Source organism: Thalassophryne amazonica, chromosome 3 (assembly GCF_902500255.1).
Source record: "Thalassophryne amazonica chromosome 3, fThaAma1.1, whole genome shotgun sequence".
NCBI lineage: Eukaryota > Metazoa > Chordata > Actinopteri > Batrachoidiformes > Batrachoididae > Thalassophryne > Thalassophryne amazonica.
Genome location: NC_047105.1, coordinates 20,750,609 through 20,763,998, shown reverse-complemented (window position 1 = coordinate 20,763,998; position 13,390 = coordinate 20,750,609). Strand labels below are relative to the sequence as shown.

The window sequence follows — 13,390 nt, the reverse complement described above, 5'->3', positions numbered from 1 at the left end:
AAAAGTGATGATTTAATGCGGGCCTGTGGTGAACCCGGTGGCAGCACTGCCTACCCAGTCATTCCACTGGCACTTTGACACCGATAACTCAATCGGATCAGGACATCCCTACTGAACACATTCAAAATAATTTAGGATTTGATTTAAATAGGTTGACCATTTGATCAATAAATGGCCCAATACCAAAGATTTGTTAAATTTTATTTGGTATTTCTAAACAGCGGTGGGAAGGCCAAAGAAAGGGATGCATTAATCTGTCTGAGGAGGCATTAAAGGATGCACGTTTGAAAGGAGGGAGAGAAAACAAATGAAGAGCAAAGAACGGAAAGGTTGATGAATACCCAGGATAACACAGGATCGGTCAGAGGCAGTAGAACAGCAGATGGAAATACAGATGAGGATGCATAATGAAGCAGGGGACACTGGTGAGAATGCAGCTAAAGCCTCCAATGCAGATAATAGAACATATATTACATAAAATTGGCCACTGTGGAAAATGCAGCTCAATTAAAAAGGGCATCTTCCTGTGAATGGTTTCACATATAATTTGCTTTGGGTCTGCTTCTGGGCAATGAATCACACTTTGATCATTTCAGTGACCCATTTTTTGGGGGTAAATGGCTCATTTCTGATTGTTCTTCAGGTTTATCTGAAGTCAAACTCCTCGTTTAGGATGAAATATTTCCACGGCCACTAGCACCCCACAGTCTATTGTAACTGCTTATTTATTAAGCTTCTGCATCTTCATAAGTCAGCAACATATTTCATGAAGTTGTATCAAGAGTTTGTTCTTTGGAGCGAGATGATATCTGAAGAAACCTTTACTGCACAACTGCAAGTGACCACAGTCATCTGAAGAATAACTTCACTGTCAAAGAATCTCTGGCTGAATCATTTAGGCTGGAACATATCTTCAAATTATTCATTAAATAAGTCACAGTTCATTCACAAAAGACAGCTGTAATATACATGCACATTAACACACTAGACTTTAACATGCTGAATAACAAAAAAGTCTTTATTCTGACTAGGACTCTATTGTTTCTCAAAACTCAATATGACACGATAGGTATAGCTGGACGTCAGATACTTGATACATATGACTGTACATACATCTGCATAAGTTGCAGTGTGTGGTGTTGGTGTACTCGTATAACCCAGTTAATTAGTACTTTAATTACACTGCTTAAAGGGCATATCTTTGGGACATGAAATGGCAAATGAGTTAACTATTCAAAATACATAAAGAGTTATGAAAAGATTGGTGTATTGCATTTTATTTTTGGTGCCATATGCCCCGAGATATGTCAAAATGGTGAACAGGTGTGTTGTGGGAGGCTCCTGCAACACCAGTCGTGATGGCTATATAATGGGCCTCATGTATCAATGTTGCGCATTTGTGGCGTAAATTTACGGCGTAAACCTGAAATACACCAAAGTCGCCGTGACATGTATCAAGCAATGCGCACCTGCCCATTTCTGGCGTACGCCTGACGAGATCTTGATAAATGCGGCAGGTGGAAACAATTGTAATTATAATAAACACGCCCATAAATATTCAGACTCTGCTTCAGACACACCCTCATTTTACGACATGGAAGCAGGGTAGACGGCAATGAAAAAGAACTCCACCAATCACGACGTGTGCCAATAGAGCGTCAAAAGCGGCTGTCGTATTAATTGTTTTGTAGTATATAATAAATAAAGTGTCACAGTGGTACCTCATTAATCGCTGGAGTTACATTCTAAAAAATAGCCCGTAATACGCGAAACCGCGACGTAGTCAGCATTATTTTTTACAATTATTATAGATGTTTCAAGGCTGTAAAACCCCTCACTACACAGTTTATACACTTTCTCAATCAGGCATGAACATTTTCTCACTTTTCTCTCTTGTGTAAACACTCTCAAAGTTCAAACCTTAGTAGGAAAATAATACCAAACTGTTTTCAGTCCCAAACATTTGTTTGAGAAATAAAAATAGAACGTTTTCCTATAAATAATTATGATGGCATTTAGAACTAACAAATTAATTTTAACGATGAACAAACGAGGTCGGACACATAAGAAATTATTAATAGTGACTGACCACTATTTCACAGATCGGGCCTCTGCGTCCTGACGCCGCACCTTTTCCCACTCACATCTCGCTGCAGCAGGTGTGTGTTTCCGTGTGTATTTCTGTATTTATTTTATTGTGACAACCGAATGGAGACGACAAAACCTGGTTGCAGCACGGGCGAATTAAGGGAATGACGAAACTACAGTTATCAATTTCATAGTCTAACACGATCACACCACATGAAGTTAAGCTCAGCGCTGCTCTGGCTCCAAGCTCGAAGTCTGGAGAAAAGGCGAGCAGCGCTGTGACCACGGATCGTGCTCCATAAAAATCCCGCAAAGGCGGGATTTGTATTGATTATTATGTAGTATAATCAGGAAAGTGTTATTTATGTAACATATGCATTGATTTGTATAATGGCACTGTTTATCATGTTGATCATCTTCATTTTTATGTGGATTCCAGCGCTGGTTCATTTTGGTGTATAATTTACGCCACCTCTTGACCTGGTGTATATTTTCAGTGCAGCGTATGCCAACGACCACATTGATAAATGCCAAGTAGCGCAGCCGTTTTGGCGTACACCCCATATACGCTCAAATATCGCCGTACGCAACGTTGATACATGAGGCCCAATGTGTGCAGTTTTCCCAAGCATAAAATACTGAGGGGAAAAAGTGGAAGCATTGTGTCCGTGCCACCCCTAAAAATTGGAGAAATGCACTTGAGCATAGTATTGGAAATGGGCTTCAAAAACAGTTGGATCTTCCATTTTTGTGGCCAGAAGAACTGTAATAAAGCATGTTGCCTCTCCCAAAGCATGGAAAGGGCTGCGCTGTGTCGCCATCACTAAGACGAAATGCCTTCTCACGCATGCTACACTAACCTATGCCAGGAGCCGCTGAGTCTCGCAGAGAAAGCCGCACAAGTGTATCCGTGTGCTTATAAGCGTGACCGCGAAGAGTCAGAGAAAAAGTGATGGCAGGTAACAGCACTGTTTGCAATCTTAACAGGGAAGCTGCAATGTAAACACAAGACTTGGAACGGCTCTCAGCCCTTCATCATGTTAGCAATATGTATGCTTAAAAAGGATCACTGACTGTGGAGGAATCAAGTAATACAAACGTGCCTATGCTTACTGAATGTTTACTGACCATCATGTGGAACTCGCAACAAAACAACTGCTTACATAAGGAGCAGTGTGGAACTGTACCAGCACCAGACAGTAGAACAATATTGTACACGACTGCTGTGTGCTTGGTGTAAAGTCAGGAGGATGCAGCTGTCTTTCAGGGTATGTACTACTTTGTTTGTGCTTATCTAGTCTTATTTAGATGTATTTGATATTTTGTTTTTCTGGATACACCGCCAGCTTACAAGAGGGGGCGACAACAGAAATATGATGGCAAAACACAATAGTTTGACTTAAAAGCCACATTAAAGCCATTATACATTTGTATATAGAAAGCAACCCGGACTGATTGTGCATACTGGCAAAGGTCCAAGCAGGCAGGTAAAAGTTGGTCCCCAAAGTAACGTCACAATTTTGGATCAAAATGGCTGTGGATTTGTCTTGCATTTTCGGTGGTGGGCACAGTTCCACTAATCCGCTAACCGCTAATTATCAAAGACAATGTTTTCATTATTAGATAAGCTTTTCAGATAACTTTGAAAACCATCATCAGACCCATTATCTTCCGATAAGTTTGGTCCGATCATTTTTAGACCGCTAACATATTTTTGCAGATGTGGTAAACAAAGCTTAACAGTAACAAATGTTTATGAAGTCCAAAATCAGTTGTGTACCTACCAGTTAAATGTTTTATAGTAGATGTGCAGTTCTATCTTCTGCAAAAAGAGGAGCGCTGGTTCCAGACGAAACCGCTCTATCCTTTACAAGCAAAGGACAGCTGGTCACAGAAAAGAAAAAAGCTCATTTATTTTGACCCCATACTGACACGCTGGCAATATCACCCAAGTCATCCAGAGGCATACAGTTTTAACTTATGGTTAAAATTTTAACCAAACTAATTTCGGACAAGTTATTTAAATTAACATCACGTCTGAAGTTTTACAAAGTGAAAATGTCAGATATATGTTTTAGTTTTAAAGTAATGCACTAATTTTGAAGGTTTTAGTGTGGTCATGCTGTGACCAGTGCATTATGGGTAATCTCAGTACATTCACGACAGAAGAAATGCATTTGAGATGCTCTGATCAGGCTCCACACAGACAACAGCATTAAACTCTTTATATACTGGGCCTCATCTATCAACGTGCGTACGGCGACATTTGAGCGTATATGGGGTGTACGCCAAAACGGCTGTGCTACTTGGCATTTATCAATGCGGTCGTTGGCGTACGCTGCGCTGAAAATATACACCAGGTCGAGAGGTGGCATAAATTATACACCAAAATGAACCAGCGCTGGAATCCACATAAAAATGAAAATTATCAACATGATAAACAGTGCCATTATACAAATCAATGCATATGTTACATAAATAACACTTTCCTGATTATACTACATAATAATCAATACAAATCCCGCCTTTGCGGGATTGCTGGTCTATCGAGCACGATCCGTGGCCACAGCACTGACCGCCAAGAAAGCGCCGCTCACCTTTTACTCCAGACTTCGAGCCTGGAGCCAGAGCAGCGCTGAGCTTAACTTTATGTGGTGTGATCGTTTTAGACAATGAAATTGATAATTACAACTGTAGTGTTGTCATGCCCTTCGCCCGTGCTGCAATCAGGTTTTGTTTTCTCCATTCGTTTGTTACAATAAAATAAATAAAGAAATACATTTTAAAAGTAAAGAAATCTGAAAAATTAGGCGTGTCTTATTAACTGAGTGAGCAAATATCCACATGTCAAGAATTATTGACATGTGAAAAGAGAATACAGTGGTCCCTCACTATAACGCGGTTCACCTTTTGCGGCCTCGCTGTTTTTAGTCCAATTTTGCACGCTTTTTTTTTTTTTTTTTTTATACAGTGTTTTGTGTTCTGCGTGTCTGTTTATAAGAATCTTCTCGCCCAGAAGAAAAAAAGAGCGCCAACAACTACTCATAACTGTGTTTGTCACTCGGAAACAGACACCTGCAGCCAGGTGTGAGTGGAAAAAGGCGCGGAGTCAGGACGAAGAGGCGCGATCTGTGAAATACTGGTCAGTCACTATTAATAATTTGTTATGTGTCCGACCTCGTACATTGATTGATAAAATTAAATTCGTTAGTTCTAAAAGCCATCATAATTATTTATAGGAAAACGTTCTATTTTTATTTCTCAAACAAATGTTTGGGCCTGAAAACAGTTTGGTCTTATTTTTCTACTTTGAGAGTGTTTACACATGAGAGAAAAGTGAGAAAATGTTCATGCCTGATTGAGAAAGTGTATAAAGTGGTTTTACAGGGGTTTTACAGCTTTGAAACGTCTATAATAATTGTAAAAAATAACGGTGACTACGTCGCGGTTTCGCGTATTACGGGCTATTTTTAGAACGTAACTCCCGCGATAAATGAGGGACCACTGTAACACTTTTTTGATTATACTACAAAACAATTGATACGACGGTCGCTTTTGACGCTCTATATGCACACGTCGTGATTGGTGGAGTTCTTTTTCTTTGCCGTCTACCTGGCTTCCATGTCGTAAAATAAGGGTGTGTCTGAAGCGGAGTCTGAATATTTATGGGTGTGTTTATTATAATTACGATTGTTTTCACCCACCGCATTTATCAAGGTCACGTCAGGCGTAGGCCGGAACTGGGCAGGTGCGCACTGCTTGATACATGTCAAATTTACACCGGAAATTTACGCCACAAGTGTGCAACGTTGATACATGAAGCCAATTGTGCCTAAAACTCTTGTGAATATATTCTCTGGGTTTATAGGCATTGTTACTGTGTTTGTTTTATGTAAAAATGCCAGAAAAAGCCCAGGTTGCTTCTCCATTATTTTCAATTGGAACCATTGCAATCGATTCCTGTTTGCTCTTTAGAATCCTGCTTATGTCAAACACTGTCTGTCATCTTTGTTCCAGAATATATATATATATATATATATATGTATATATATGTGTGTGTGTCTGAAATTCAGTTTGCGTTTATTAAATTCCACGCATCTTAAATGTAGCAGACATAGATTACCTGGAATTTTGTTTTGGTAAGTTTTCACGGTCTCTACTGCCATCTACTGGCCAGTAGTGTTCATGGCAGCATTCGCCCCAAGTACTGAGCATCTGGGCACCAGTAGATGGCAGTGTTCTATTTATTTTGACACGGTTATATCAGACGTTATCTAATTACATCTTGGCTTTTTTTTTTGCAAATGCCTTTTTTTTTTTTTTTTTAAATTTTGTAGAAAAAAAGCAGATCACAGACATGACACAAAACTAAAGTCATTTCAAATGGCAACTTTCTGGCTTTAAGAAACACTATAAGAAATCAGGAAAAAAAATTGTGGCAGTCAGTAACGGTTACTTTTTTAGACCAAGCAGAGGGAAAACAATATGGAATCACTCAATTCTGAGGAAAAAATTATGGAATCATGAAAAACAAAAGAACGCTCCAACACATCACTAGTATTTTGTTGCACCACCTCTGGCTTTTATAACAGCTTGCAGTCTCTGAGGCATGGACTTGATGAGTGACAAACAGTACTCTTCATCAATCTGGCTCCAACTTTCTCTGATTGCTGTTGCCAGATCAGCTTTGCAGGTTGGAGCCTTGTCATGGACCATTTTCTTCAACTTCCAAAGATTTTCAATTGGATTAAGATCCGGACTATTTGCAGGCCATGACATTGACCCTATGTGTCTTTTTGCAAGGAATGTTTTCACAATTTTTGCTCTATGGCAAGATGCATTATCATCTTGAAAAATGATTTCATCATCCTCAAACATCCTTTCAATTGATGGGATAAGAAAGTGTCCAAAATATCAACGTAAACTTGTGCATTTATTGATGATTTAATGACAGCCATCTCCCCAGTGCCTTTACCTGACATGCAGCCCCATATCATCAATGACTGTGGAAATTTACATGTTCTCTTCAGGCAGTCATCTTTATAAATCTCATTGGAACGGCACCAAACAAAAGTTCCAGCATCATCACCTTGCCCAATGCAGATTCGAGATTCATCACTGAATATGACATTCATCCAGTCATCCACAGTCCACGATTGCTTTTCCTTAGCCCATTGTAACCTTGTTTTTTTCTGTTTAGGTGTTAATGATGGCTTTCGTTTAGCTTTTCTGTATGTAAATCCCATTTCCTTTAGGCGGTTTCTTACAGTTCGGTCACAGACGTTGACTCCAGTTTCCTCCCATTCGTTCCTCATTTGTTTTGTTGTGCATTTTCAATTTTTGAGACATACTGCTTTAAGTTTTCTGTCTTGACGCTTTGATGTCTTCCTTGGTCTACCAGTATGTTTGCCTTTAACAACCTTCCCATGTTTGTATTTGGTCCAGAGTTTAGACACAGTTGACAACAACCAACATCTTTTGCAACATTGCGTGATGATTTACCCTCTTTTAAGAGTTTGATAATCCTTTCCTTTGTTTCAATTGACATCTCTCGTGTTGGAGCCATGATTCATGTCAGTCCACTTGGTGCAACAGCTCTCCAAGGTGTGATCACTCCTTTTTAGATGCAGACTAACGAGCAGATCTGATTTGATGCAGGTGTTAGTTTTGGGGATGAAAATTTACAGGGTGATTCCATAATTTATTCCTCAGAATTGAGTGAGTACATATTTTTTTCCCCTCTGCTTGGTCTAAAAAAGTAACCGTTACTGACTGCCACAATTTTTTTTCTTGATTTCTTAAAGTGTTTCTTAAAGCCAGAAAGTTGCCATTTGAAATGACTTTAGTTTTGTGTCATGTCTGTGATCTGCTTTTTAACAACTGAATGAACATCCTCCGAGGCCGGTGATTCCATAATTTTTGCCAGGGGTTGTAGAATGAATGAGTCAACAATCAGTGTTAGCGGAGGCACATTTTACCCATAATCCCTTTGGCATCTGTCTGTGTTTGTTATAAAACTTCAGAATTAGTGCATTATTTAACATTAAAAGATATATTTATATTTTAACTTTGTACAAATGACAGAATTTACATAAATGGAGTTATTCTATCGGTATTAATTTTATTTATAACTCAAAACCATAAATCAGCACTGCTTTATTTTCCAAGACCTCCGCCTCACGGCGACGTTGTTACTGAGTAGAGAGTTGAGCTTTGCTGCTCCTCTCAACTGCTTCTCTGCTGGAAGCCATGTAGTAAACAGAAGCTTCCAGCAGGTGGCAGGGCGCTCAAAAACAGAGGTGCTGACTCATTGTTTGGGTCTGTGGTCGCCTTTGATGCTACCTGAAGCGATTGTGGTGTTAAAACTCAAAATCAGCTTGTTAGTAGTTGCAAGTGACTGGAGACAATGCTGGAAGTTATCAGTTAGAGTTAGCTGGAGCTTCCGATAAATTTTTGGGTGGTTAATCGGCTTAGCTTTCTTAAAGATAATTTTTCAGTTAGCTGATTATCTGTTATCGAATCTAAGTTTTTGGTTAGCTGTGCCCACTACTGTGTATTTTTAAGACACACTCTGGCTTTTTTTTTTTTTTTTTTTTTTTTTTTTTTTTTTAAATCAGCTTCATCAGGGAGCACACAAGTTAAAGACTTGGAAGAAATGATTCATAATCTGGTATAGAATTTATTCAATTTTTTTTAAAATTGTGTTGACTGGACTCAGATATGTCCTATAATACATGTTCCATTAGCATCTTCTTTTGTACGTTTTCCCTTTTACTTTGGCTTTACCCTATCCCAAAATGACTTCACAACCTACACGTGAGTTTGCCAAGACCCTTAATCACTGTCATACGTACAGCTTCCGTAACAGAACTGCCCTGATTTTAGAGAAAGAACCCCAAACAGACAGTTATGCCCTAGCCTTAGACACTGCTTTAAAAAAAACAAAAAAAAACGTTTATGTAGCTCAAGTCCATTTAGTTCCGAACTATATCAAAACTAAGGCACACAGTAATGCTGAGTTAACATTTTAGTTGTTAAAAACATAATTATTATTATCATCAGTCTAAGTAACAGTAGCAATAGGAGTGTATACTAAAAATGTCTAAAATGTATTAAAAAGTAGACCCATACATGGGGGGGGGGTGTCCATCCCCTAGCTCCCCTGGCTACACCCATGCACAGTCTGAGTGAGCAGGAAGAATGATGAGAAGAAAAACTCTTACATTCATGTGGAAACCACTACCTGACTGATACGCCAGAAGGTTTTATCCAATGTGCTGCCATTTGTGTTGTGTGTGAGATATTCCAGTTTTCACTTTGCATATATCACATTTTTTCCCTATGATTTTAAAATACAATGATAATCCTGGGGCTACTGAGTAGGCGGAGGGATGGCTTTTAATCATATAAAGCAAAATTAGAGCGGTTTCAAATCAGAGGAGTTTCAATTATCTTGGGGCTCTCTCAGAGGACCTGATATGGGAAGTGAACACCCGAGAGCTGGTGAAGAAGGCCCAGCAGAAACTCTTCCTCCTGCGGACCTGCGGGAAAGCTGAGCTCCCACAGAAACGTCTCACCAGCTTCTACTAGTACATCACAGAAAGTGTCCTGAGCTACAGATGCACAGAGGAAAGGTCTGCAGCAGATCACCAAGACTGCACAAAAGATAACTGATCCCACTCTTCCACCCCTGGAACACATCTTCTACCCGTTTAAAAAAATGAGCCAAAAAGACCATATCTGACTGCCCACACTCCGGACAATGACTTCTTCTCATCCTCCCCTTTGGTAGCCTCAGAGCCACAAGGGCACAGACAGAAAGACTGAAAAAGACCTTCTTCCCCAGGGCTGTGAAAGCTCTGCTGAAAGCCTGAGCTGAACTTTGTGCACCTCTGCACTTTATATTTAATGGATGTTCTGTCCTTTAAATTTTATTACCTGACCCTTTTTATTCAATTACTGCAACTTAAAATTGCAAAGTTTACAAGAACTGCATATGCTGCTGTGAAAAAGAGAAAGCATTTTGATGAAATGAGGAACTCTAAATGTCCAATATGATTTTCCATGTTTTCACATGGACACTGTGTCAGTTTTGTGTCAAAATAGATTTTTTGTTTTCTTTTAATTCTTTGCAGCTGCTCGTCCCCTTTGCTTCAACTGTGTGATAAGTGTGATGCATATTTTACACAGAGGAAAGTATGCGTGCCTGTTGCCATGGCTAAGCAAAAGCTGGTAGGGCTGCACAATAAGAAATAACTTGACACTTACCTTGACAATACCACCGAGGTAAACATCCTCCATCTTATTTGGCACCTTCATCTGGAAGAGCCGACCCACCACCGCCGAAGAGTCTGGGAAGACAGTCGGAGTGGCCGTGCCCTGTTGAGTCACTGTGTCGGCAGTCTCTATTGCCCTGATATCAGCCGTCACCTCCTGGAAGTCGCGGAGGAGCGAGGAGTGCATGGAGGCCTCCAGCTCCCGTCTTTCACCCATGCTTTCACTTTCTCCATCACTTTCCACAAACACCATCTCGCCCAGCACGTCGATTTGTACCTCTGCACAGACGGGCGGCGGCAGCCAGCCGGCCACGGCCACAAGCAAAATCAGACCCAAGGCTCTAGTCCTGGATAGTCTCACGTCGAGTTCCCTGCTTGCTCTGTGGCATCCGACACTTACTTTATTCTGCATTTTTTGCCTTTTGTCGGGCTGTCACTGTCACAGGAAGAATAGGAGGATGTCCAAGTTGGGGGGAAGGGGAGGGTTGATGGGGCAGCATGCACCCCCAAGAGACAGACCTAATCCCTCCTTTCAAACCTCCTTCCCCACCGACTCTTCTGTCTGTGGCTTCGTCAAGAAACTCTCTGTTCCACTTCCTCCTCTTTTGTGATTTTCTTTCCCTTCGTTCCCTTTGCCCCTCCTTTGCCTTTATTCTTCCTCTTCCCCTTGGTCTTTTGTGACCCCCCCCCCCCCCCCCCTCAGAGGCTTACGAGTCCCATTGTGCTGAGCACCTTTGAGACCTGTATGGGGAAACACAAGAGAGAAAGGCATGGTTAGGGAGATGCCTTCAGAGAGCAGCGACGCTGATTCCAACCACTCGATACGCGGCCTCGTCACATCGTTAAAAAAAAACACAACACACACACACACAAAAAAACTCTCAAACCCCTTTCCACTGAATCAAAAGTCAATCCGCTTGATAAGTTCAGCCCCTTAAACTGATTCGTGGCATGTAAATTTCATTGTCGATAGAGATCCATCACAGTAGGAGGGAGGGCAACAATATTATCAATGCGGTGGCACAATCTGATTAGTTCTTACACATTTCTGCTTCTCTCTTGCTCTCACTCAGTTCCCCCAATGAGAGTTTTCTCTCTTTAATTACACGTTGTTGGGTTATTCAATGACTTTAAGACCTGCACAAGAAGGGACCAAAGGAAAAGGGGCAGAGAAACAAGTCAGCCTGAAAGAGGTGCAACAGAGAGAGAAAAGACTGATTGATTAAGGGTGCATGAGAGAGAGAGAGTGTGTGAAAGTGAAGGTGATATACAGTGGGACCCTGGATTGGCCAACAATGCTAAAACCAGTCAAGGCTTTCTCTGAGCTGTTAATGAATGCGTGCCATCTCTATTGTGAGAGGGGTCAAAATGAGTGTGTGCGTAGGTGTGGGAAGGGTGTGACAGAGAGACAGAGCAGAGCGTTTGTCTATTGTCATCATGGAGGGGGTTTGTTATTCATGATGCCGTGTCACAGAGCACAGGATCCCCTCCTGTGCAAGTTTGTGTGCGTCTGTCACAACAGCAGAATTTCCCCTCAGGGCCAAGCTTTAGTTAAAAAGGAGGTATAAAAAGAAAAAAAAACTCAAAGGAAAAAAAAAAAGAGCGAGGGACACCTTCATTGTGCCTCAAAATCCCCCACCCCACCCACAGTAAATGCCCATTGGAGGAAAGTGCAGGAATTCACCCACTGCAGGAATTCACCGTCCACAGCGGGTCTCCCACGTGGCTTGTGACCAACTTAAAAAGAGCCTTTGTTGTTGCTGCCGTGCCCTTGCCATGCTCCCTCTGTGGAACAAACTTTGCTTTTTAATCACCAGTACCAGTGAGTCATTTCTCTGTTGTTCAGTCTTTTAAACAAAAGAATCTGTCAATATGACACCATTTAATATGTCATCCCCATTTACTGTCCATATAACTAATTTTCATCGCGTCTTAAGCGCACTCATCCCATCGCTCCTTCCCGTCAATTCTCCACCACCTGACTTGCACATGTGCCTCTCCTCTTTCTTTTTTTTTAAAATATTGATAACCATCTGCCAACTAACGGCTGTGAGAAATGGCTCACCCATTAGCTACAATGTGCACTATATTTACCTTACATCATGAAATGTGAATATCTGAAATGCAATGATTATCCACTATCATTCCAGTTTGGAACCAGACCTCATCTGGGTTTATATAACGGCTGAGTGGATCCTTGTGATTTGATTGGTGCTTTGTATGTCACATCACATGGATTAATTCATCCCATTTGTGTTGCATTGCATTCAGAGTGCGGCTTGGTTCCATTTAGAGTGCAAATTTGGTTCCATATGTTTGGTACCATTGCACTCTCACATGCACGCGCACATGTGATCATGCATACACAAGTGCGCACGAGTATGCGTGCACGATCACGTGCGAGCGTGCACGCATACTAGTGTATGCATACTCGTGCACGCGCACGTCAAAACACGCGCGCTCGTACACGAGTACGTGCGTGCCCACGCATGCTTGTGCACGCACACACAAAACCAATCCACTGTGCTGCCTGGAGGTTGTTAGCAGGAAGAGAGAACAAAAGCTGGACTCATTTTTGACACGACTTTATTTATTTTATTTTTTTGCTGGACTGAGGACGCATAGTCTTTTTGTTGTTCACGCACGCACAAGCGCCGACCAGGTTGCATGTGTGTGCGCACGCGGGGACACGACTCTCCTGAGACATAATTTGAGCTAACTGACACTGCTAATTCTTGTAAAATACACACACACACACACACACACACACACACACACACACACACACACACACACACACACACACACACACACACACAAAAAAAAACAAATCCACTGTGCTGCCTGTTAGCAGGAAGAGAAAGAAAACCTGGACTCATTTCTGACGTGACTTTTTTTTGCTGCACTGAAGAGGTACAGCTGGACCGAGTCGGTTGCATGGGTGCGCGCGGGACAGCAACATGATGATTTGATTGAGTTAACTGACGCTGCTACACACACACAAAATTCTCTCCCCTGTAAGCCGT

At 41.3% G+C, this 13,390-nt stretch overlaps 1 protein-coding gene across 1 annotated transcript in view; it reads right to left on the bottom strand.

Moving 5' to 3' along the window:
- Positions 1–11,063, bottom strand: part of dag1 (dystroglycan 1) — a 65,371-nt gene extending 54,308 nt beyond the window's left edge. The window contains exon 1 of the mRNA XM_034165898.1: positions 10,357–11,063. Within this exon, the coding sequence (XP_034021789.1) occupies positions 10,357–10,776 (420 nt within the window). The 5' untranslated portion in view covers positions 10,777–11,063. The remainder of the gene's footprint in view (positions 1–10,356) is intronic.
- Between the last annotated feature and the right edge of the window lie 2,327 nt (positions 11,064–13,390).